The sequence below is a fragment of the Cervus canadensis genome, chromosome 2 (assembly GCF_019320065.1).
Source record: "Cervus canadensis isolate Bull #8, Minnesota chromosome 2, ASM1932006v1, whole genome shotgun sequence".
NCBI classification, from domain to species: domain Eukaryota; kingdom Metazoa; phylum Chordata; class Mammalia; order Artiodactyla; family Cervidae; genus Cervus; species Cervus canadensis.
Window position 1 is genome coordinate 56,530,053 of NC_057387.1, and position 23,142 is coordinate 56,553,194.

General features: G+C 39.9%; 1 protein-coding gene across 1 annotated transcript in view; it reads left to right on the forward strand.

The window, feature by feature from the left end:
- Positions 1–4,068: 4,068 nt before the first annotated feature.
- The window catches only part of LOC122436770 (uricase-like), a 31,749-nt gene continuing 12,675 nt past the window's right edge, over positions 4,069–23,142 (forward strand). The window contains exons 1-4 of the mRNA XM_043460839.1: positions 4,069–4,125; positions 6,950–7,168; positions 16,609–16,725; positions 16,825–16,903. Coding sequence (XP_043316774.1) covers positions 4,087–4,125; positions 6,950–7,168; positions 16,609–16,725; positions 16,825–16,903 — 454 coding nt within the window. The 5' untranslated portion in view covers positions 4,069–4,086. The remainder of the gene's footprint in view (positions 4,126–6,949; positions 7,169–16,608; positions 16,726–16,824; positions 16,904–23,142) is intronic.

The following is a 23,142-nucleotide window of genomic DNA, read 5'->3' on the forward strand; positions in this document are numbered from 1 at the left end:
GGAGAACAATCAGAAGAGGACCAGACAATCTGCCTGTCAGCTATGTGACTTTGAGAAACTTGTTAACATCACTGATGTAGCTTATTTTAAAATAAGTGTTCTTTCCACCAAATCACAGGGTTTTTGTGAGGAATAGATTAGATAATGTAGGTCTTTAATGGATGGAAAATTTTTAAATGTATAGAAGGGCAAATTTCTGCAGTAGCATGTCCACTTCCCTCTTTCTGTTGGGATCAGAGTACTTCCCTTCTTTCCCTAATGAGTGTAGGGACTTTGATGTAGTAAGATAGAACATATCATTTTAGGGCAAATGGGCTGGGTTTTCCTTCTGCCTCTGTCACCCAATAACTGTGTGACCTTGACAAGTACTTAACCTTAAAGTCTTCCTTTGTGAAACTTGAATAAGGATATCTGCTTCACAGTATTCTGGTAAAGGGTTAGAGGAAATCATACATGCAAATTTCCCAACATGTATCAAACCCTCACTAAATGGTTGCTACTCTTATTTTTACTTGTAAGTCTTACACATTAGGAAAGAGAAATCTTTCAGTGTATGCATTTCAGTAGAATTTCCTTCCAACTGCATGTTTGGAAGTCTCCATCAATTCTTTTTATTTTTTATTTTTACAAAGTTTTAAAGAAATATTTATTTATTTATTTATTTACTTATACGACTGTGTTGGGTCATAGCTGTGGCAAGAGGGATCTTTAGTTGCAGCATGTAGGATCTAGTTCCCTGACCAGGGAATGAACCCAGGCCCCTTGCATTGGGAGAACAGAATCTTAACAAGTGGACCACCAGGGAAGTCCCTCCATCAATTCTTTGTTGTGAGATTTCTTGCCCCTAATTCTAGAGGCTCCGGAGGCCTGTTCCAGCTAAGACTATTGCTACCTCGGAGAGGCTGGCAAGAAGAAAATTAGCATTTCCCTTCGCATTTAGCAATGAGTTGCTCTTCCTTTGTAACAGGCAGAAGTATGAAAATAACTGAGCACCTATAAATGGAGTCTTCATTAGGTGACAGGTCGCCTTTTCTACAATAATTATGCTTATGAATTTTTACATTGTTCTTGAAACCTCTGCTTGACAAATCCCTTAATGTTAGTTAAAACACTTTGAACATAACTCAAGGCGTATCCCCCCTTGATATTAAAAATGAGCCACTCTGCAACCTAAAGCAACATGACATTTTCTACAAGATATCAATATTTTTCTATCTGACATTTAGTAGATCCTAAGCAGCCAAAAAAAAAAAAAAAACCAGTTGCCTCTAAGGTTATTATTCATCATTATTGTTTTTATCATTATATATTATTAAGATCCACCAAAATGATATTAAGATGGTTCATATGAATGTTTTTTTTTTCTCATATTAGTTCAGCACTTTTCTCGGAAGTCTTCTTGTTCACAAATGCCCAAGAAAATACGCAGGCAGAGGAAGAACCTAGGCAGAGTATTGGAAGGACTTCTCTAACACATTCCAAAGACAAGGAGGGAGACATGTCTCCTGGCTGAGTTCTCCCATCTATCACCGCGCACTGCAACTGAATTGGTATTTATACATGAGTGATGGGTCCAAAATAGCTCGCACTTCTGTATTTCCCTCTATTATGGTGGGTAGAGATATGCTTACAAGAACTCCTCTAATACTTGAGAGAAAATTCTAGTCATTCTAAAACTTAAATTTATAAAAGTTTTCCCTTGTCTGTCCTAATATTTTCTACCTCAGATCCATCCACTGAACCTTATAGACCTTAACAGACTCCAGGCTAATAAGTCCTAGACCTGTAGTGACAACCTACATCACTTTCAGTGTGGCCTGGGAAAAACAGAACACTCAGTATTCTCACTGCAGAAGTGAAAATGCACGAGTCACTTAAAAAAATCTCTGAGAGTTCTCTCCAACATTACTTAGAGGCAATCAATGATTCTCTATTCCTTTATATTTCAAGACTTGTCTAAGAAAAGGGGACTTTTCTCATGCAGTGCCAAGTATAGATATCCTACTGATATCTTTGTCTGATATTTTGTTGAGAGTACTGCTCTAGGAAATTAAGTTTTCTTTTATAACTTTGTTCCCCCAAGCCACATAAGCCTGAGGAAGGACAACCAAAGTATGAAGGAAGAAGTAGGCTGGATCATAGCCGCAGTCTTTGAGTTTAGCCACCCTAGTTCTGGATTGACGTGTAGTCTGAGTATTTCTCTCTAACGGTAACTGGAAGAACCCTTTGATGCAAAATATGACATACAATTATTGTTTATTAATAACTAATGTTTGTTGAACATTTATTATTTGCCAAGTACTTTTCTAAGTGTTTTATGTTTTTTTTTTTTTTTGTCATATAATCCTCACAGCAATCCTGATAGATTGGCCCTAGTATCATGGATTTTACAAATGAAGAAATTTCCTCCATTCAGAGAGTTAATAGGTGGCAGAACAGAAACTCACACTTGGCCCCTCTGATTCCATCCTTTCTGCTCCCCACCCACCCTCCAGATGAGAGAAGCCTTGGTATTTTCCTATCTGGTTATCTTGGATGTGGATCTCTGCCCCGCACTGTGCAGTGTACACAATAGGATTCTGGCACCTACTCCTGGTTCTCAGACTACAGAGCTGGGGAGGCTTCATTGAGGAGAACAGCCTCAGTCTGGCCTGGGCCGTTATCTGTTCTGTCAGGCCCTGCTGAGGGAACTCTTGAGTGTCCCACACTGTTCTTGTTCCGTCTTGCTCCATCCTCAGATGGTTACATCCTCTTCATTCTGACTCATTTGCTCAGTAAACATCATTACTCAGCCTTCGCTGGAGCACCAAGGCCTCGGCAGGGGCTTTCTAAGGTTGCTGACCTGTCCCGCCTGTGTCACCCGTGAACCCCGGGTGGCTGTGTGGCGCTGGAACGTTCTGTCTTGTTAGCATTGCGAACACTTTGTGCTGTGTCACTGACTCTGTCTGCCCTCAACTCTGCCCTTCCTGACCTTGTTCTCCGGCCAACTGTTCCTGTGATCTCCGTGCTGCGTTGATCAGAGAGCACAAGTTGCCTTCCCCTCTTTCCTAGGAAGAGGAACTTCCTGACGGGGTTCTGAGCTGAAGCAGCTCTTCCTGTATTGAAATCTCAGGGGCATTTTCATGAACGAGTCCGTGTCACTGCACAAGAGGTGCAGGTGATGAGGCAGCCGTCAGTCACTCATGATACATTTATTAGGCACCTATTTATGTTCCAAGCACTCTGCTGAGCACGGGGGTTGCTATGGTGACCAAGATGGAAATTGTTTCTGCTTTCATGGCTTACGGTTTTTGAACAAATCACACACATGAAGAGGCAGTTATAGTTCTACTTGATAAAGTCTCTGATAAGGCAATAACAGAGCATTTTGAGATCACACAGAAAGGGCACCTACTTCAGACTTGAAGGGCTAGGGCAGATTACCTAGTGGAAGTGACATCTGAGATTTAAAGAAGCTGAGTCAGAAGTTAGTCAGGTGAAGAGATTGGTAGTCAGATAACGAGGAAGAGAAGAATGTTTGAGAAAGAAGTAATAGTAAATTCAAAGGGCTACTGGCAGAGCAGAAAGCATGCAGAGCCAGGGTGACCACATCTAGCTCAGGATAGCCAAAGTGCAGTGAGGTAGAATGTGGTAGAATACAAAGTTGGATTGGTGAGCAGGAGTGGGGATATGAAGGGTAGCTACCATTCCATCTTTCTTGGTACCTCATGGTAACTAGTTGCTTTAACAGACTAACCAGCATGGGTACTTAGTGGCAGGGAATGGGACTGAGGAGTAATATTTGTTGAGTCTTCCTGTGTGCTGAAGGTGCTAGAAGGTCTCAGAGACCTCTGGTCCTGGACCCCAGCCCATATTACCCAGGGACTCCAAGCCAGCCAAGCCCTCCCTCCTCCGGGTAGAATTCCCAGTGGTTCAAGACACACCAGAGTCTTCCTTCTGCTATTACCAGCAGGGCTCCCCACTCCAGAAACTAGTGCCCCTGCTCAGGGTTCCTTCTGCTGTCTCTGCTGCCGCCGCATCCACAGCCAGAGCTGACATGGCCTCTCTTGCCACAGGGGGACCTCAGTGCATCAGTGGGTACCAGGGATGGAGCCCAGCCCTTCACATTCACCAGCACTTGTTGAGGTAGTTATCTCCATTTTTACAAAGCAGGGGGAAACTCGGGCTTACAGACATCAAATTATTTGTTACAAGCCACAAAGCTATAACTGGCAGGGCAGAATTGGGACCTGGTCTGATTTCAAAGCCACTACAATCACACAACTGTGCCTCTTTCCCGGTCAGCATTAGAGTTCTCATTAGGATCCTTTAAGTCTCCTCTTCAGATTTTCTTACTGATGTTTTTCTTGAAGATGAGTCCCCGAAAGATTGGGTCAGAGGCTTCTGAGGAGACTCTCCAAGAGTGGCCCTTCCGTGTGTCACTCCTACAGGGGAGAGTGCTGAATGTAAACGCCTCAGACCCTCAGGGTATGAGCAGCAACAGCAGCAGCAAGCCCTACCAGGCTCTATCCCCAAGATTTAAGACAGCCTCCCCTACCTCAGTTTGATAAAGGATATGACAATCATTTCTAATTTTAGTATTTTAAAATTCCTCCTAGGGGGTGTGGTGATTTTTTTTAAATGCAGGTAGGTGTTTAGGCAGTTCCTGACCTGTCTGAGCATATCATATATGTGTGATAAGCAGGTGAGGTTTCTTCTTTGTGACCTCCCCAGATTCTCACTGCATGCTGTTTTTGATTTACTGTTATTTTTGTCACCTTTTCTTATTACCATTTATATGATAATTTTCTTTTTTTTTCATGTATTTTTATTAGTTGGAGGCTAATTACTTTATAATATTGTAGTGGTTTTTGTCATACATTGACATGAATCAGCCATGGATTTACACGTATTCCCCATCCCGATCCCCACTCCCAACTCCCTCTCCACCCGATTCCTCTGGGTCTTTCCAGTGCACCAGGCCCGAGCACTTGTCTCATGTCTATGACAATTTTCATGCTAAATAAAATAAGTTTTCCTGTCCTTCTGTTCCCTCCTGCCTCTTTTCTCAAACACCAGGAAAGCCCAGGCACAAGTCTTAAAGGGCCTAGCAGTGGAGATGGGCGTAATCGCCAGTGAGGGCTCCAGCTTCAGACAGGAATACTAATGAATCAATCACTGGCTTTTATTAAGGGTCTCTTCTCTAAAAGCATAGCTCTCCCTACAGCCAGATGGCCCTGGCTCTGTGCTGCTGAAGGTCATCAAGACCCTGTCACTAATTGCTCTTCTTCCTGGTAGCAAGTAGAAGAAGCAAATTTTCAAATGTTTTTATTGATCATAGGGCTGTTTCTCCAGAATACTACTCTCTATAAAAAGAGGGATATAATTATTTCCAGTTAACATTGTCAAAACACTTTTATAGAGGAAGGCAGTTTATACAGTGGTTAGAAGTACACAATTTGGAGTCAACAGCCGTGAGGGTGAATTCTTGGCTCTATCCTTTACTAAATAGTGCAAGTCACTTAAATTCTTTGAACCTCAGTTTTTCTCTCTGTAAAATGGAAATAATATTACTTCATGGAGCTGATACAAGGATTAAGTTAGTAGAGATTAATGAAGACTGAGTAAATAGTTAGCCTCAGAAGGTACTGTTTTTATTATTATTTCTTAGTATTATCAAGAAAGTCATCTACCTGTCTCTTTTAAGGCCAACCTGATATATTTTAGTCTATTTCTTGCAATTCTCTTTTCTCCATACAAGTTCTCATTCTTCAAAGGTAAGGCATGATCTTGGTTTCATGAATAATTTGACTCTCACCATTCACAATTATATGATAAAATTAAGGCTAAAAGAAATTGCATTCAAGAGTTCAGTTCAGTTCAGTCGCTCAGTCGTGTCCGACTCTTTGTGCCTCATGAACTGCAGCACGCCAGGCCTCCCCGTCCATCACCAACTCCCGGAGTCCACCCAAATCCATGTCCATTGAGTCGGTGATGCCATCCAACCATCTCATCCTCTGTCATCCTCTTCTCCTCCTTCCCTCAATCTTTCCCAGCATCAGGGTCTTTTCAAATGAGTCAGCTCTCCACATCAGATGGCCAAATTATTGGAGTTTCAGCTTCAACATCAGTCCCTCCAATGGACACCCAGGACTGATCTCCTTTAGGATGGACTGGTTACATCTCCTTGCAGTCCAAGGGACTCTCAAGAGTCTTCTCCAACACCACAGTTCAAAAGCATCAATTCTTTGGGGCTCAGCTTTCTTTATAGTCCAACTCTCACATCCATACATGACTACTGGAAAAACTATAGCCTTGACTAGACGGACCTTTGTTGGCAAAGTAATGTCTCAGCTTTTTAATGTGCTGTCTAGGTTGGTCATAACTTTCCTTCCAAGGAGCAAGCATCTTTTAATTTCATGGCTGCAATCACTATCTGCAGTGATTTTGGAGCCCCCCAAAATAAAGTCAGCCACTGTTTCCACTGTTTCCCCATCTATTTACCCTGAACTGATGGGACCAGATGCCATGATCTTAGTTTTCTGAATGTTGAGCTTTAAGCCAACTTTTCCACTCTCCTCTTTCACTTTCATCAAGAGGCTCTTTAGTTTTTCTTCACTTTCTGCCATAAGGGTGGTGTCATCTGCATATCTGAGGTTATTGATATTTCTCCCAGAAATCCTGATTCTAGCTTGTGCTTCTTCCAGCCCAGCGTTTCTCATGATGTACTCTGCATGTAAGTTAAATAAGCAGGGTGACAATATACAGCCTTGACATACTCCTTTTCCTATTTGGAACCAGTCTGTTGTTCATATTTTTACCTATAGCTGATTCATGTTGATGTATGGCAGAGACCAACACAATATTGTAAAGCAATTATCCTCCAATTAAAAATAAAAATAAAAGAAATTGCAGTTGACTTCTGGTTTTCATCTAGCCTTCCTCAATAAGATGACTATTTTCATTGCAGAATGATGAAGTGGAGTTTGTCCAAACTGGTTACGGTAAGGATATGGTAAAAGTTCTTCATATTCAGCGAGATGGAAAATATCATAGTATTAAGGAAGTGGCAACTTCAGTGCAACTTACTCTGAGCTCCAAAAGAGAGTACCTGCATGGAGACAATTCAGACATCATCCCGACAGACACCATCAAGAATACAGTTCACGTCCTGGCCAAGTTCAAAGGCGTATGTGTCATTCTTCTTCTTAGATGCTGCCTATCTGGATGGGTAATTCACTGTACTATAGTGTGAGAATAGTACTTGCTTATTTCAAGTTCCCTATATGTTTTAAGTTTATTTTTACATTTAAGCCATTGAAAGAAGATTCCTTTTCTATTCTAAAATTCTCAGCTTTACAGAAAATTTTGCATTTTAAAAACTCACCACTTTATATGCTTTTCTTTTTTTGTTCCCTCTTTGTTCTGTTTCCTTGGTTTCCAACTCAGCACATCTTTTAGAAGGTAGAGAATCCTATTTGACAAATTTACATGTTATCACTTATCTAGGATCATTGGCAAATCAAGGCCCTGAGACAATTTCAGATTAGAATTTTACCCACTATTGCCATGCATTTATTTGAGTCCTATTGTTTGGTTTTCTTTCTTTTTTTTCTTTAAGAATGGTGTGTATTTATAGAAGAAAATGCCATTTCTCTTCTTGGTATTACTAAAGAAGAAAATTCAGTATAAGATACAGTTTGAAATATATTTGTCCAACTTTTAATGCCTTCCTAATTTTCTCAACTCTATGACCACTTAATGTCCACATTTGATGGTAACTGTACTTTTCAAAAGGGTCTTGGAACTAATAGAATCTGATTTTTTTTTAGCACTTTACCTCAGATTTCTCTAAAAAGTGTGAGTGAAATTTGCTGGGTGACCACCAGATTTCTGGGCAATTCAGGATGATTTTTTATTTACTAAGACATTTAAAAAGACAAGAAATGTAGACTAGAAAGTTTCTTTTTCCATGATTTTGCATGAAATCCACACATATAATGCATGAAATGAACAAACTAATTGAAAAATTATTTCTGCAAGGCCTGTCTCCACTCTGAACCTTTCTCTTGCTAATCAGAATGGCCCAGCAAGCATAGACAGGGCTCTGGAAAAAGGCATTGCTTTCTTTAAAAAAAATTGAAAATAAGCTTCTAGTACTGTGTTTAAAAAAATGGTTGGGTACCACAAATTCTTATACTTCCTGTACTATGTGAGAGATACAAAAAAGTGAAGGGGTGGACCTGGATGTTAAGAAAAAAATTTAAATTCATTCATTATAGCGACCATAATTTCTTATCCAAACCAAGATACTTTTGAGAATGCAATAGGATGCTTATAAACCTCAGATATAAAACAAAACTATCCTGGAAACCTGTATAGTCTACCTTAATTACAGGCAAAACCATAAATAATCTGTAGACTGAACTAGTGCCATAAAATAGAGATTAATATGAAGAATTTGGGTGGAAATAGGGAGCTGTTTTATGGGGGTGGAGAGTTGGAGATGGTCTATAGAAGGCATGTTTGCAAGGAAAGAAAGCTGAGTGACCCTTCCTTAACATTTTTCCTGGGGAAGCTGGGAGGTCTGTTTGCCAGCCTCATAAAGAGAGCAGAGTGTTTTGGAGTATCCTGCAATACTTTTGCTGGCATGGGTGATGACTGAGCTCATTTTGAGGAGAATCTGAATATTCAGTTCCTTTTTGCTCATCCATTGATGGACAGACACACCCTCTCCAGCACACAGTTTTCTTTTAAAAACCGGGTAGTCTCACCTGGTGATGGTGATCCATTAACTACACTGAGGGGCCCATGTGAAAAATTGGGATAAAAAGATAAATTCATCTCTAAGATTCTTTCTTTGTTTCTCTGATTCTAAAAAACACTTGATCAGGGGAGGAGCCAAGATGGTGGAGGAGTAGGACGGGGAGACCACTTTCTCTCCTACAAATTCATCAAAAGAATAACTGAATGCAGAGCAAACCTCACAAAACAACTTCTGATCGCTAGCTGAGGTCATCAGGCGCCCAGAAAAGCAGACCATTGTCTTCGAAAGGAGGTAGAACAAAATATAAAAGATAAAAAGTGAGACAAAAGAGCTAAGGACGGAGACCCGTCCCGGGAAGGGAGTCTTAGGCGGCCTTGCTTGGGCTAGGGTCCGGGCCTGAGTGCCCTGAGGACAATCGGAGGGAGCTTCTGTGAGGTGCCAACTTAAACTGTGGGAGACCAAAAGAGAGAAAATTAACCGGCCGGAACACACTGCCGGCCGTTCGCAGAACAAAGGGACGGAGAAAGTCCCAAGAAGAGGTCGCAGGCTGCGGACCCGCCCAGCCCCGCCGGAGGCAGGAGGCAGGGGGGAGGGGAAGGTCGCGGCGAGACACAGGGCGCAGGCACCCGACCGGCGCGGGCGGGGACTGGGGCTGGGGACGCAGAGGGCGGAAGGCGCGCGCACCCGACTGGCGTCAGCGGAAACTGAGACTGGGTCCGCGGAAGGGAGTGAGTGTGCCACACCTGGGGATAGTGCGCCCATCAAGCCCCTCGCTGCCTGGACCGCTCTGACGGGGAAGGCACAGAGAGCAGGCGCAGCTTTTCCTTCCGCGCTTTTGTGTAACACCCGAGGGCTGGAACCTAGCGCAGCGCGGCCGCGCTCCATATAGAACAGCCGGGAGCCTGAGCAGCGCAAACAGAGAAAGCAGCGTCAGCCCCTCCCGGCAGCGCCAGCCCGCCCCCGCAGGGCCAGCCCCTCCCCGCAGCGTCAGCCCCGCCCCGCAGCGCCAGCCCATCCCCGCAGCGCCAGCCCATCCCCGCAGCGTCAGCCCCTCCCAGCAGCGCAACGGAACTAGCTAACTGAATAAGAGTCCACCTCCGCCCGCCTGTGTCAGGGCGGAAATGAGGCTCTGAAGAGACCGGCAAACAGAAGCCAAATAAACAAAGGGAACCGCTTCAGAAGGGACTGGTGCAACAGATTAAAATCCCTGTAGAAAACACCGACTTCACGGAAGGGCCCTGTAGATATCGAGAAGTGTAAGCTGGAACGAGGAGCTATCTGAAACTGAGCCGAACCCACACTGACCGCAACAGCTCCAGAGAAATTCCTAGACATATTTTTACTTTTTTTTTTTATTTTTCTGTTTTTTCTAAGTAAGGAAAAAAAAAAAATTTTTTTTTCTTTTTATATTTTTCTTTTTTATTTTTTCTCTTTTATTTTCCTTTAAAATTCCCTATTACTCCCCCATTACTCCTTAACTTTCATTTACATAGATTTTTATGATTTTTTTAATTAGGGGAAAAAAAAAATTTTTTTTTTCTTTCTTTTTTGTTTTGTTTTTTTTTCTTTTTTTTCTTTTTCTTTTTTTTCCTTTCCGTTTTCTCTTTTATTTTCTATTTTTCTTTTTCTCTTATTTCTTTTAAAGTCCTCTAGTACTCCTCTACTACTCTTCATTTTCATTTTCACTACACTATAACCTTACCCCCCCCCCCAAAAAAAAAGAGAAGCCCTATCTTTAAACCGAAGATTATTCTCTCCCAATCTTGACTCTCTGTTTTCTACCTCAGAACACCTCTATTTCCTCCTTTCCCCTTCTCTTCCCAATCCAATTCTGTGAATCCTTATAGGTGTCTGAGATACGGAGAACACTCTGGGAACAGACAGCTGCGTAGATCTGTCTCTCCCCTCTTGAGTCCCCCTTTTTCTCCTCCTGCTCATCTCTATCTCCCTCCTCCCTTTTCTCCTGTTCATGTAACTCTGTGAACCTCTCTGGGTGTCCCTAACAGGGGAGAATCTTTTCGCCATTAACCTAGAAGTTTTATTATCAGTGCTGTATAGTTGGAGAAGTCCTGAGACTACAGGAAGAATAAAACTGAAATCCAGAGGCAGGAAATTTAAGCCCAAAACCTGAGAACACCAGAAAACTCCTGACTACATGGAACTTTAAGCAATAAGTGACCGTCCAAAAGCCTCCATACCTACACTGAAACCAACCACCACCCAAGAGCCAGTAAGTATTAGAGCAAGACATACCACGCAAATTCTCCAGCAACACAGGAACATAGCCCCGAATGTCAACATACAGGCTGCCCAAGGTGACACCTAACACATAGACCCATCTCAAAACTCATTACTGGGCACTCCATTGCTCTCCAAAAAGAAGAAATCAAGTTCCACGCACCAGTACACTGACGCAAGCTTCCCTAACCGGGAAACCTTGACAAGCCAATCGTCTAACCCCACCCACTGGGTAAATCCTCCACAATAAAAAGGAACCACAGACCTCCAGAATACAGAAAGTCCACTCCAGACACAGCAATCTAAACAAGATGAAAAGGCAAAGAAATACCCAACAGGTAAAGGAACATGAAAAATGCCCACCAAGTCAAACAAAAGAGGAGGAGATAGGGAATCTACCTGAAAAAGAATTTAGAATAATGATAATAAAAATGATCCAAAATCTTGAAAACAAAATGGAGTTACAGATAAATAGCCTGGAGACAAAGATTGAAAAGATACAAGAATTGTTTAATAAAGACCTAGAAGAAATAAAAAAGAGTCAATTAAAAATGAACAATGCAATGAATGAGAACAAAAACACTTTGGAGGGAACCAAGAGTAGAATAACGGAGGCAGAAGATAGGATAAGTGAGGTAGAAGATAAAATGGTGGAAATAAATGAAGCAGAAAAAAAAAAAAAAAAAAGGATCAAAAGAAATGAGGACAACCTCAGGGGACCTCTGGGACACTGTGAAACGCTGCCCAACATTTCGAATCATAGGAGCCAAAGAAGAAACCAAAAAGAAAGGCCTGAGAAAATACTCGCAGGAGATAATAGCTGAACAACTCCGCTAAAATGGGGAAGAAATAGCCACTCCAAGTCCAAGAAAACCCAGAGAGTCCCAAACAGGATTAAACCCAAGGCGAAACACCCCAAGCACACATATTAATCAAACTAACAAAGATCAAACACAAAAGAACAAAATTAAAAGCAGCAGGGGAAAAAAACAACAAATAAACACACAAGGGATTCCCATAAGGATAACGCTGACCTATAATAGAAACCCTCCAGGCCAGAAGGGAAATGGCAAGGGACGTCCTGAAAGTAATGAAAGAGAATAACCTAAACCTAGATTACTGTTATCCAGCAAGGATTCTCATTCAGATACAAAAGGAGAACTCAAAAGCTTTACAAGATAAGCAAAGCTGAGAGAATTCAGCACCACCAAACCAGCTCTTCAAAATGCTAAAGGATCTTCTCTAGACAGAAATGCAGAAAGGTTGTATAAACGTGAACCCAAACAACCAAAGTAAATGGCAACGGGACCAACCTATCAATAATTACCTTAATGTAAATGGGTTGAATGCCCCAACCAAAAAGACAAAGATTGGCTGAATGCGATACAAAAAAAGGGACCCCCATATATGCTGTCTTACAAGAGACCCACCTCAAAACAAGAGACACATACAGACTAAAAGTGAAGGGCTGGAAAAAAATATTTCATGCAAATGGAGACCAAAAAGAAAGCAGAGTCGCAATACCATATCAGATAAATAGCTTCAAATAAAAGCTGTTGAAAAGAGACAAGAAGGACACTACATAATGATCAAAGAGATCAACCAAGAGAAAGATTATAACAATTATAAATATATATGCCACCCAACGATAGGGGCACCGCAATATTACGGCAAACACTAACGAGTATGAAAGAGGAAATTAATAGTAACACAATAATAGGGGAGACTTTAATACCCCACTCACAACTATGGATAGATCAACTAAACAGGATAGATCAACTAAACAGAAAATTAACAAGGAAACACAAACTTTAAATGACACAATGGACCAGCTAGACCTAATTGATATCTATAGGACATTTCACCCCAAAACAATCAACTTCACCTTTTTCTCAAGTGCACACGGAACCTTCTCCAGAATAGATCACATCCTGGGCCATAAATCTAGTCTTGAAAATTCAAAAAAATTGAAATCATTCCAGTCATCTTTTCTGACCACAGTGCAGTAAGATTAGATCTCAATTACAGGAAAAAAATTGTTAAAAATTCAAACACCTGGAGGCTAAATAACACGCTTCTGAATAACCAACAAATCATAGAAGAAATCAAAAAAGAAATCAAAATATGCATAGAAATGAATGAAAATGAAAACACAACAACCCAAAACCTATGGGACACTGTAAAAGCAGTGCTAAGGGGAAGGTTCATAGCATTACAGGCTTACATCAAGAAACAAGAAAAAAGCCAAATAAATAACCTAACTCTACACCTAAAGCAATTAGAGAAGGAAGAAATGAAGAACCCCAGGGTTAGCAGAAGGAAAGAAATCTTAAAAATTAAGGCAGAAATAAATGCAAAAGAAACTAAAGAGACCATAGCAAAAATCAACAAAGCTAAAAGCTGGTTTTTTGAAAAAATAAACAAAAATTGACAAACCATTAGCAAGACCATTAAGAAACAAAGAGGAGAAGAACCAAATTAACAAAATTAGAAATGAAAATGGAGAGATCACAACAACAACACTGAAATACAAAGGATCATCAGAGACTACTACCAGCAGCTCTATGCCAATAAAATGGACAACTTGGATGAAATGGAAAATTCTTAGAAAAGTATAACTTTCCAAAACTGAACCAGGAAGAAATAGAAGATCTTAACAGACCCATCACAGGCAAGGAAATCGAAACTGTAATCAAAAATCTTCCAGCAAACAAAAGCCAGGACCAGATGGCTTCACAGCTGAATTCTACCAAAAATTTAGAGAAGAGCTAACACCTACCTTACTCAAACTCTTCCAGAAAATTGCAGAAGAAGGTAAACTTCCAAACTCATTCTATGAGGCCACCATCACCCTAATTCCAAAACCAGACAAAGATGCCACAAAAAAAGAAAACTACAGGCCAATATCACTGATGAACATAGATGCAAAAATCCTTAACAAAATTCTAGCAAACAGAATCCAACAACATATTAAAAAAATCATACACCATGACCAAGTGGGCTTTATCCCAGGAATGCAAGGATTCTTTAATATCCGCAAATCAATCAATGTAATACACCACATTAACAAATTGAAAGATAAAAACCATATGATTATCTCAATAGATGCAGAGAAAGCCTTTGACAAAATTCAACACTCATTTATGATTAAAACTCTCCAAAAAGCAGGAATAGAAGGAACATACCTCAACATAATAAAAGCTATATATGACAAACCCACAGCAAGCATCACCCTCAATGGTGAAAAATTGAAAGCATTTCCCCTGAAATCAGGAACAAGACAAGGGTGCCCACTCTCACCACTACTATTCAACATAGTGTTGGAAGTTTTGGCCACAGCAATCAGAGCAGAAAAAGAAGTAAAAGGAATCCAGATAGGAAAAGAAGTGAAACTCTCGCTGTTTGCAGATGACATGATCCTCTACATAGAAAACCCTAAAGACTCTACCAGAAAATTACTAGAGCTAATCAATGAATATAGTAAAGTTGCAGGATATAAAATTAACACACAGAATCCCTTGCATTCCTATATACTAACAATGAAAAAACAGAAAGAGAAATTAAGGAAACAATACCATTCACCATTGCAACAAAAAGAATAAAATACTTAGGAGTAATCTACCTAAAGAAACAAAAGACCTATACATAGAAAACTATAAAACACTGATGAAAGAAATCAAAGAGGACACAAACAGATGGAGAAACATTACCGTGTTCATGGATTGGAAGAATCAATATTGTCAAAATGGCTATTCTACCCAAAGCAATCTATAGATTCAATGCAATCCCTATCAAGCTACCAACGGTATTTTTCACAGAACTAGACCAAAGAATTTCACAATTTGTATGGAAATACAAAAAACCTCGAATAGCCAAAGTAATCTTGAGAAAGAAGAATGGAACTGGAGGAATCAACCTGCCTGACTTCAGACTCTACTACAAAGCCACAGTCATCAAGACAGTGTGGTGGTACTGGCACAAAGACAGAAATATAGATCAATGGAACAGAATAGAAAGCCCAGAGATAAATCCACGAACCTATGGACACCTTATCTTTGACAAAGGAGGCAAGGATATACAATGGAAAAAAGACAACCTCTTTAACAAGTGGTGCTGGGAAAACTGGTCAACCACTTGTAAAAGAATGAAACTAGAACACTTTCTAACACCATACACAAAAATAAACTCAAAATGGATTAAAGATCTAAATGTAAGACCAGAAACTATAAAACTCCTAGAGGAGAACATAGGCAAAACACTCTCCGACATAAATCACAGCAAGATCCTCTATGACCCACCTCCCAGAATATTGGAAATAAAAGCAAAACTAAACAAATGGGACCTAATGAAACTTAAAAGCTTTTGCACAACAAAGGAAACTATAAGCAAGGTGAAAAGACAGCCCTCAGATTGGGAGAAAATAATAGCAAATGAAGCAACAGACAAAGGATTAATCTCAAAAATATACAAGCAACTCCTGCAGCTCAATTCCAGAAAAATAAATGACCCAATCAAAAAATGGGCCAAAGAACTAAACAGACATTTCTCCAAAGAAGACATACAGATGGCTAACAAACACATGAAAAGATGCTCAACATCACTCATTATTAGAGAAATGCAAATCAAAACCACAATGAGGTACCATTACACACCAGTCAGGATGGCTGCTATCCAAAAGTCTACAAGCAATAAATGCTGGAGAGGGTGTGGAGAAAAGGGAACCCTCTTACACTGTTGGTGGGAATGCAAACTAGTACAGCCACTATGGAAAACAGTGTGGAGATTCCTTAAAAAACTGGAAATAGAACTGCCATATGACCCAGCAATACCACTTCTGGGCATACACACTGAGGAAACCAGATCTGAAAGAGACACGTGCACCCCAATGTTCATCGCAGCACTGTTTATAATAGCCAGGACATGGAAGCAACCTAGATGCCCATCAGCAGATGAATGGATAAGGAAGCTGTGGTACATATACACCATGGAATATTACTCAGCCGTCAAAAAGAATTCATTTGAACTAGTCCTAATGAGATGGATGAAACTGGAGCCCATTATACAGAGTGAAGTAAGCCAGAAAGATAAAGAACATTACAGCATACTAACACATATATATGGAATTTAGAAAGATGGTAACGATAACCCTATATGCAAAACAGAAAAAGAGACACAGAAATACAGAACAGACTTTTGAACTCTGTGGGAGAAGGTGAGGGTGGGATGTTTCAAAAGAACAGCATGTATACTATCTATGGTGAAACAGATCACCAGCCCAGGTGGGATGCATGAGACAAGTGCTCCGGCCTGGTGCACTGGGAAGACCCAGAGGAATCGGGTGGAGAGGGAGATGGGAGGGGGGATCGGGATGGGGAATAAGTGTAAATCTATGGCTGATTCATATCAATGTATGACAAAACCCACTGAAATGTTGTGAAGTAATTAGCCTCCAACTAATAAAAAAAAAAAAAAAATCCTAAAGTGTTTGGAACTCTTGAAAAAAAAATAAAATAAAATAAAAAAATAAAAAACACTTGATCAGGAAAGAGAGTCTCATGGATATTAAAAATTACTTTCAATTGGGGCAAGTATTGCTGCTCATTCACATTTGTTTCTCTTTATAGATCAAAAGCATAGAAACTTTTGCTATGAATATCTGTGAGCATTTCCTTTCTTCTTTTAACCATGTCATTCGAGTTCAAGTCTACGTGGAAGAAGTCCCTTGGAAGCGTTTTGAAAAGGTTGCCTTACTTATTTGTGTTCTCAGTTTAATTAAAGACATTGGCCTTTTGACATATGCTGAAATTTTACTGGAAACAATCTTTTTTTCTAATTTTCAGAATGGAGTTAAGCATGTCCATGCATTTATTCATACTCCCACTGGAACGCACTTCTGTGAGGTTGAACAGTTGAGGAGTGGTGAGAAAATGTTTTTCGTGTTTGATTCTGCAATAGCAATTTTAGTTTTGTTTTTTTTTTTTCTTCTAAACAACTCTGTTTATCAGCACCAAGGAGAACTGTAGAGAATTTTGAACTCTTTTAAATCTGAGATGGGAATGAAAGTTGTGATCTTGGATTACATTAAAGAACTATCTGCTTTTTATCTTTAAAGTATAAAGATGAAATAATACCCTTTGCAACAAATCTGGGGGTTGAGTGGGGTCAATCATTTTTATTGCATGATCTTGAGGTGAGAGGAAAAAAAGACTCAGGCTGACAAAAATCTCAAATCTCTGAAATTTCTGACCAGTGCTTTTTATACCATACCAAACTATGATTATAATAACTTTATAGGAAATACCTAGAAAATAACAATCATGTTTCCTTATTTTGTCCTAATAATAAAACCATTGATATTATTATAATTACCATAGTATAAGCTTCATTTAAAATAGCAGTGACAGTTATATAGTTCTTTCTGTTTAATAAGAAATCTAAACATTAACTGTGGAACATAATTACAATATAGACCTTATTGGTACTGATGACTAAACTTAGCAAAGTATGTCTTCCACTGATTTGTTGAGGTTGTCAGAACACAGTTCAATAACTGGTTAAGGTTAGATGAACTTTAAGAACTGTGGAGCCACCATGGTAGAAATGTCCCTATCCTAATAAAAAATAAACTACTAAACTACTAATAAACTACTAAATAATCATTATAGATTGAAAGTGAGGACTCTGAATTTTTTCTTTTCTCATCTCTCTTTTCTTTCATCTCCTCTCCTTCTCTTTCCCACTTGCTTCTTTCATTTTGTTTCTTTTACTTTCTTTATCTTTCTTCCATCTCTAGCTCTCTTCATTAAGAATTTAAGTAAACATCTGGTAACTGTTATGTATCTGGTAAACATCATAAATATCTTTTAAAAGGTTAGTAAAATATAAGTGCCTCTTATTCTGAGTTCTGCTGGATACTGCCTTCCCTTAGAAAGTCCTAGTCATTTAATATTTTCTCTATCTGTATTAAATTCTAGACACAGCCAGGGCCTTCTCAGTGTTTGAGTAACAGTTGTGAAATTGTTAGTATATAAAGAAGACTGAATAATTAGTTGATAAGTTGAGAAGATAGTGAGTTTTTAAATCCTCCAAATGTGAAGAGATTGGTTTGGGCCTTAATGTACTGTACTAGCAAGACTGGTGTAACTAGGGAATTCCTGGTGGTCAAGTGGTTAGGACACCACACTTTCACCACTGAGGGCCTTGGCTGGATCTCTGGTTCAGGAGCTAAGTTCCTGTAAATCGAGAAGCATGGCCAAAAAAACCCCAAAAATAACCCTAGTGCAATGAGGCAGTTTTTGCATGGTAGTTAAGTCTATAGTTCTTGCAGACTAGGATGTTTTGCTTCCTTTATTGCTTTCCTATTGTAATTTTTTAAATGTAAACCATTTTTTACATTATAGTTTAACTTACAATGTTGTGTTAGTTTCAGATGTACAGCAAAATGATTCAGTTATACACACACACACATATATATGTGTATATATATTCTTTTTCGGCTTCTTTTCCACTAGAGATTACTTAAATGCTAGATATTGAATATAGTTCCTTGTGCTATATATTAGGTCCTTGTTTATCTATTTTATATGTAGTAATGTGTATATATTAATCCCCAATTCCCAGTTTATCTTCCTCCCACAGCTGCTATCCCCTTTGGTAACAGTAAGGTCAGTTTTTGTCTGTGAATCTATTTCTGCTTTGTAAATAAATTCATTTGTATCTTTTTTTTAGATTACACTTGTAAGTGATATCATATATTTGTCTTTGATTTACTTCACTCAATATGATAATCTCTAGGTTCATCCATGTTGCTGCAGATGGCATTATTTCATTCTTTATTATGACTGAGTAATAAATATTCTTTATCCTTTCATCTGCCTATGGATATTTAGGTTGCCTCTATGTCTTGTTGTTATTTTTGTTGTTGTTGTTTGGTCACTAAGTCATGTTCAACTCATTTGTGACCCCATGGACGATAGCCCACCAGGCTCCTCTGTCCACAGGATTTGTAGGTTGCTTTTTCCTTCTCAGGGGATCTTCCTGACCCAAAGAGTGAATCTGAATCTTCTGCACTGGCAGCAGGATTTTTTTTAAACCACTGAGCCGCCAGGGGAACCCTTCCATGTCTTAGTTATTGTAAACAGTGCTTCTATAAATGTTGGAATGCCTATATCTTTTCAAATTAGAATTTTCTTTGCATATATGCCCAGGGGTGGGATAGCAGGATCATATGATTAATTCCTTTCTCTCCACAGTCTCTCTGGCATTTATTAATAGCAGACTTTTTAAAATAATGGTCATCCTGATCTGTGAGAGTGATACTTCATTGTAGTTTTGTATTTTTCTAAAATTAGCAATGTATTTATATGTGCATGCACAGTCATGTCCAACTCTGTGTAACCCCATGAACTGTAGCCTGCCAGGCTCCACAGTCCATGGAATTCTCCAGGCAAAAATACTGGAATGGGTCGCCATTCCCTTCTCCAGGGGATCTTTGCAACCTAGGGATTGAAACCGGGTCTCCTGCATTGTAGGCAGATTCTTTACTGTCTGATCCACCAAGGAAGTCCCAAATTAGCAATATCGTGCATCTTTTCATGTGCCTACTGGCCATCTGTATGTCTTTTTCTGAGAATTGTATCTTTAAGTCTTCTGACCATTTTCTGATTGTGTTGTTTGCTTTTTGATATTAAGCTGTATGAGTTATTTATATATTTTGGAAATTAATCCCTTGATATCTCCCAGTCTGTAGGTTATCTATTCATTTTGTTTATGGGTTTATTTGCTGTGCAAAAGTTTTTAAGTTTAATTTGGCCCTATTTGTTTATTTTTCTATTTGTATTACTCTAGGAGATGAATAAAAAAAAAATTCCTGCAATTTATTTCAAGCAGTGTAAATTCTTGTCTCTTTTCACAGTCTTTATTTTAAAGTCTATTTTGTCTAAGTATGGCTACTGCAGCTTTCTCTTTTAAAATTTTTATTTATTTATTGGCTGTGCTGGGTCTTCATCGCTATGCACAGGCTTTCTCTAGTTGTGGTGAGTGGGGGCCACTCTTCCAGTGTGTGAGTCCATTTAGTGTGTGTAGTGAGTGTGTTCTCATTGTGACAGTTTCTCTTGTTTAAGGGCACAGGCTCTAGGTACATGTGCTTCAGTGGTTGTGGCACCCTGGCTGTAGAGCACTGGCTTGGTAGCTGTGCATGGGCTTAGTTTTCCCGCTAAGGCATGTGGGATCTTCCCAGACCAGGGATAGAACCCATATCCCCTATGCTGGCATGGGGGTTCTTAACCACTGGGCAACCAAGGAATTCCCTCCAGCTTTCTTTTGATTTCCATTTTCATGAAATACCTTTTTCTAATCCCCTCGCTTTCAGTCTATGTATATTTCTAGATCTGAAGTGAGTCTTTTGTAGGCAGCACATATATGGAAGCTGTTTCTTTACCCATTCAGCCAGTCTATATCTTTTGGTTGGATCATTTAGTCCATTTATGTTTAAGGCAATTATTGGTATATATGTTCCCACTGGTTTCCCAGGTGGCTCAGTGGTAAAGAATTTACCTGCCAAGCAAGAGATGCGGGTTTGATCTTTGGGTCAGCAAGATCCCTTGGGGGGGGGGGGGGGAAATGGCAACCCACTCCAGTATTCTTGCCTGGAACATCCCATAGACAGAGGAGCCTGGTGGGCTATAGTTCATGGGGTCACAAAGAGTCAGACATGACTTAGCGACTAAACAATAGCACCAGTAGCTTGTTCCTATTGTCATTTTATTAATTATTTTGGATTTGTTTTTGTAGGTGCTTTTCCCCTTCTTTTGTTCTCTTCCTTTGTGATTTGATGACTATCTTTAGTATTATGTTTGGATTTCTTTTTCTTTTTCTGTGTGAATTTTTGTTTTGTGGTTACCATGAGGTTTTTGCACAGCAGTCTAGATAGATACTTTGCATTTGTACTCTCTTCCCCTCATGATTACTGTTTTTGATATTATTTTCTAATCTAAATATTTTGTGTATCCCTTAACTTCTTATTGTGGGTATGAATGAATTTATTACTTTTGTCTTTTATTCTCCCTACTAGATTTCCTACTTTTATTCTAATGAAAACTGAAGTGTTTTTGAACTTGAGCTCCATTACTTAATGGGCTTCTCTGGTGGTTCAGATGATAAATCTGACTGCAATGCAGGAGACCTGGTTTCAGTCCCTGGGTTGCGAAGATCCCCTGGAGAAGGGAATGGCAACCCACTCCAGGATTCTTGCTTGGGAAATCTCATGGACAAAGGAACCTAGCAGGCAGTCCTTAGGGTCACAAAAGTCAGACATTACTTAGTGACTAAACCACCACCACTTAATAACTTTGTGACTGTTAGCACATTAAATACACTACTTTAGTGTTTTTTAATTTGTAAGATGAGGATAACAATGTCTACCTCAGCAATTATCCAGATAATTGAAAGAAATAAATGTTAATTTAAAGCATTCAGCATAGTCCCTAACATATAAGAAGCTCTCCTTGAAAGAAAACTGTTATTATTTTGAATGATTATAGAGATCCAGGGAAGGTCTTTGTGTATATATGTGTACATTTGGGTAATTCCGACCAAGATTATGGTGAACTGGCTAGAGAAATAAGCCATAGGGAAACATTTGGAGACTTGTTGCAGAAATGAAGTAATGATGTAGGCTGACCTCAGGCAGTAGAGGCAGAGATGGAGGGACTGCAGAAGCTGGGGAGGGACATTATGTGAGGCATTTTTGAAGTGTGCTTAATAGGTCTGTGTAGTTGCATAGGGATGCAAGGTTAGAGAAAAGGAGGGGTTAAGGTTACCCTAAAGTCAGGAGCCTGGCGGTGTTGACTAAGAATAATACATGTAATGAGGAAGTTTTCAGAGGAAGCTGGTGAGTTTGGAAATAAGGAAAAGATTTGGAGACTGATAGTTGGTGAAGCCATGGGAAGAAGGACTAATCCAGAAAAACATATAAAGTGAGAAGAGGAAAGATGAAAGGGCCCTGGGGAAAATTCCCCAGTTTAAGAGTTAAAAGTTTAAAGACTGAGACAGAAGAATGGTCACACAGGAGGACACTTGGAGACAATGGTATTATGGAAGCAAAAGGAAAAGTACATTTCAAGAAATGAGGGATAGTTATTGGGGTAACAGAATGCATAACAAGTAGGCTTATATGCAGTGGCTTCCCACACAAAGTTTACTGCTATGTGTAAAAGTTAAGTTTACTGTGTATGTGTATATGTTGGGAGGGTGCCCTGCTCCAGGAATTTATTCAGGAACCCAGGTTGATGCAACCAGACATTTTAATCCTTTCCCTTCTGGGTCACCTTGAGAGTAGATCCCCATACCAGACAAGTGGAAGAAAAAAGCTTGGAGAAGAAAACGGAGGAGGCAAAACCACTCAAGCATAGCACCAGGCCTGAAAGTAGCACAGAGCACATCAAATGAAGAGAACCCAATTAAACAACCACACCCGAAGGCTGGGAAATGTAGTCCAGGCAAGGACCCAGGAAGAAGAGAAGCTGCTCTTGGTCTCTGCTGCAGGAAAGTTAAGAAGTTTGGCTTGAAAGGAGACTGAAGAGATTGTGCAGTTTGGCAATTAGACATCATTGGTGACCTCCCTCTGCAAGAATATTTAGCAGAGCCCTGGAGGTTGAAGTGGAGTGGCCAAATATAGGGCTCAGCTGATCAAAGAAGTCAGGCTGCTCTTCACACCCTGTTCTTTCCAGGAATTACTAGGAGCTATCATCAGCTTGCATGCTAGTCACCTGGCTGCTGCAGGGTGGGAAAACTTATCAACAGAATCAGGCCCAAAGCTTTTTCTTTCTGCAGAAAACTTCAGGGTGTTGCGATCACTGTGGCGATGTTCCCAGAGCTCCAGCTTGACTGTCTAGAGCCCAGTAAACCCTGCCCCCCCGCCCCCATAGCATGTGGGGCTGTCAGGAATCTGAAGGGAGGAGGCATCTGCTGCCGGGGTGTGTGCAGTATGTGTGTGCACACATCCCTGAGGGTGCATATCTTCCTGTGTTGTCTATTTGAAGATGATACTCGTGCTCTGTCCCTCTTTGGATTTTTGGTAGCAAAGTTTAACTCTTAATTTGCTTATTTTCCAAGAGCTAAAACTGCAGATATCATGAGGTGATTCAGTGTACAATCAT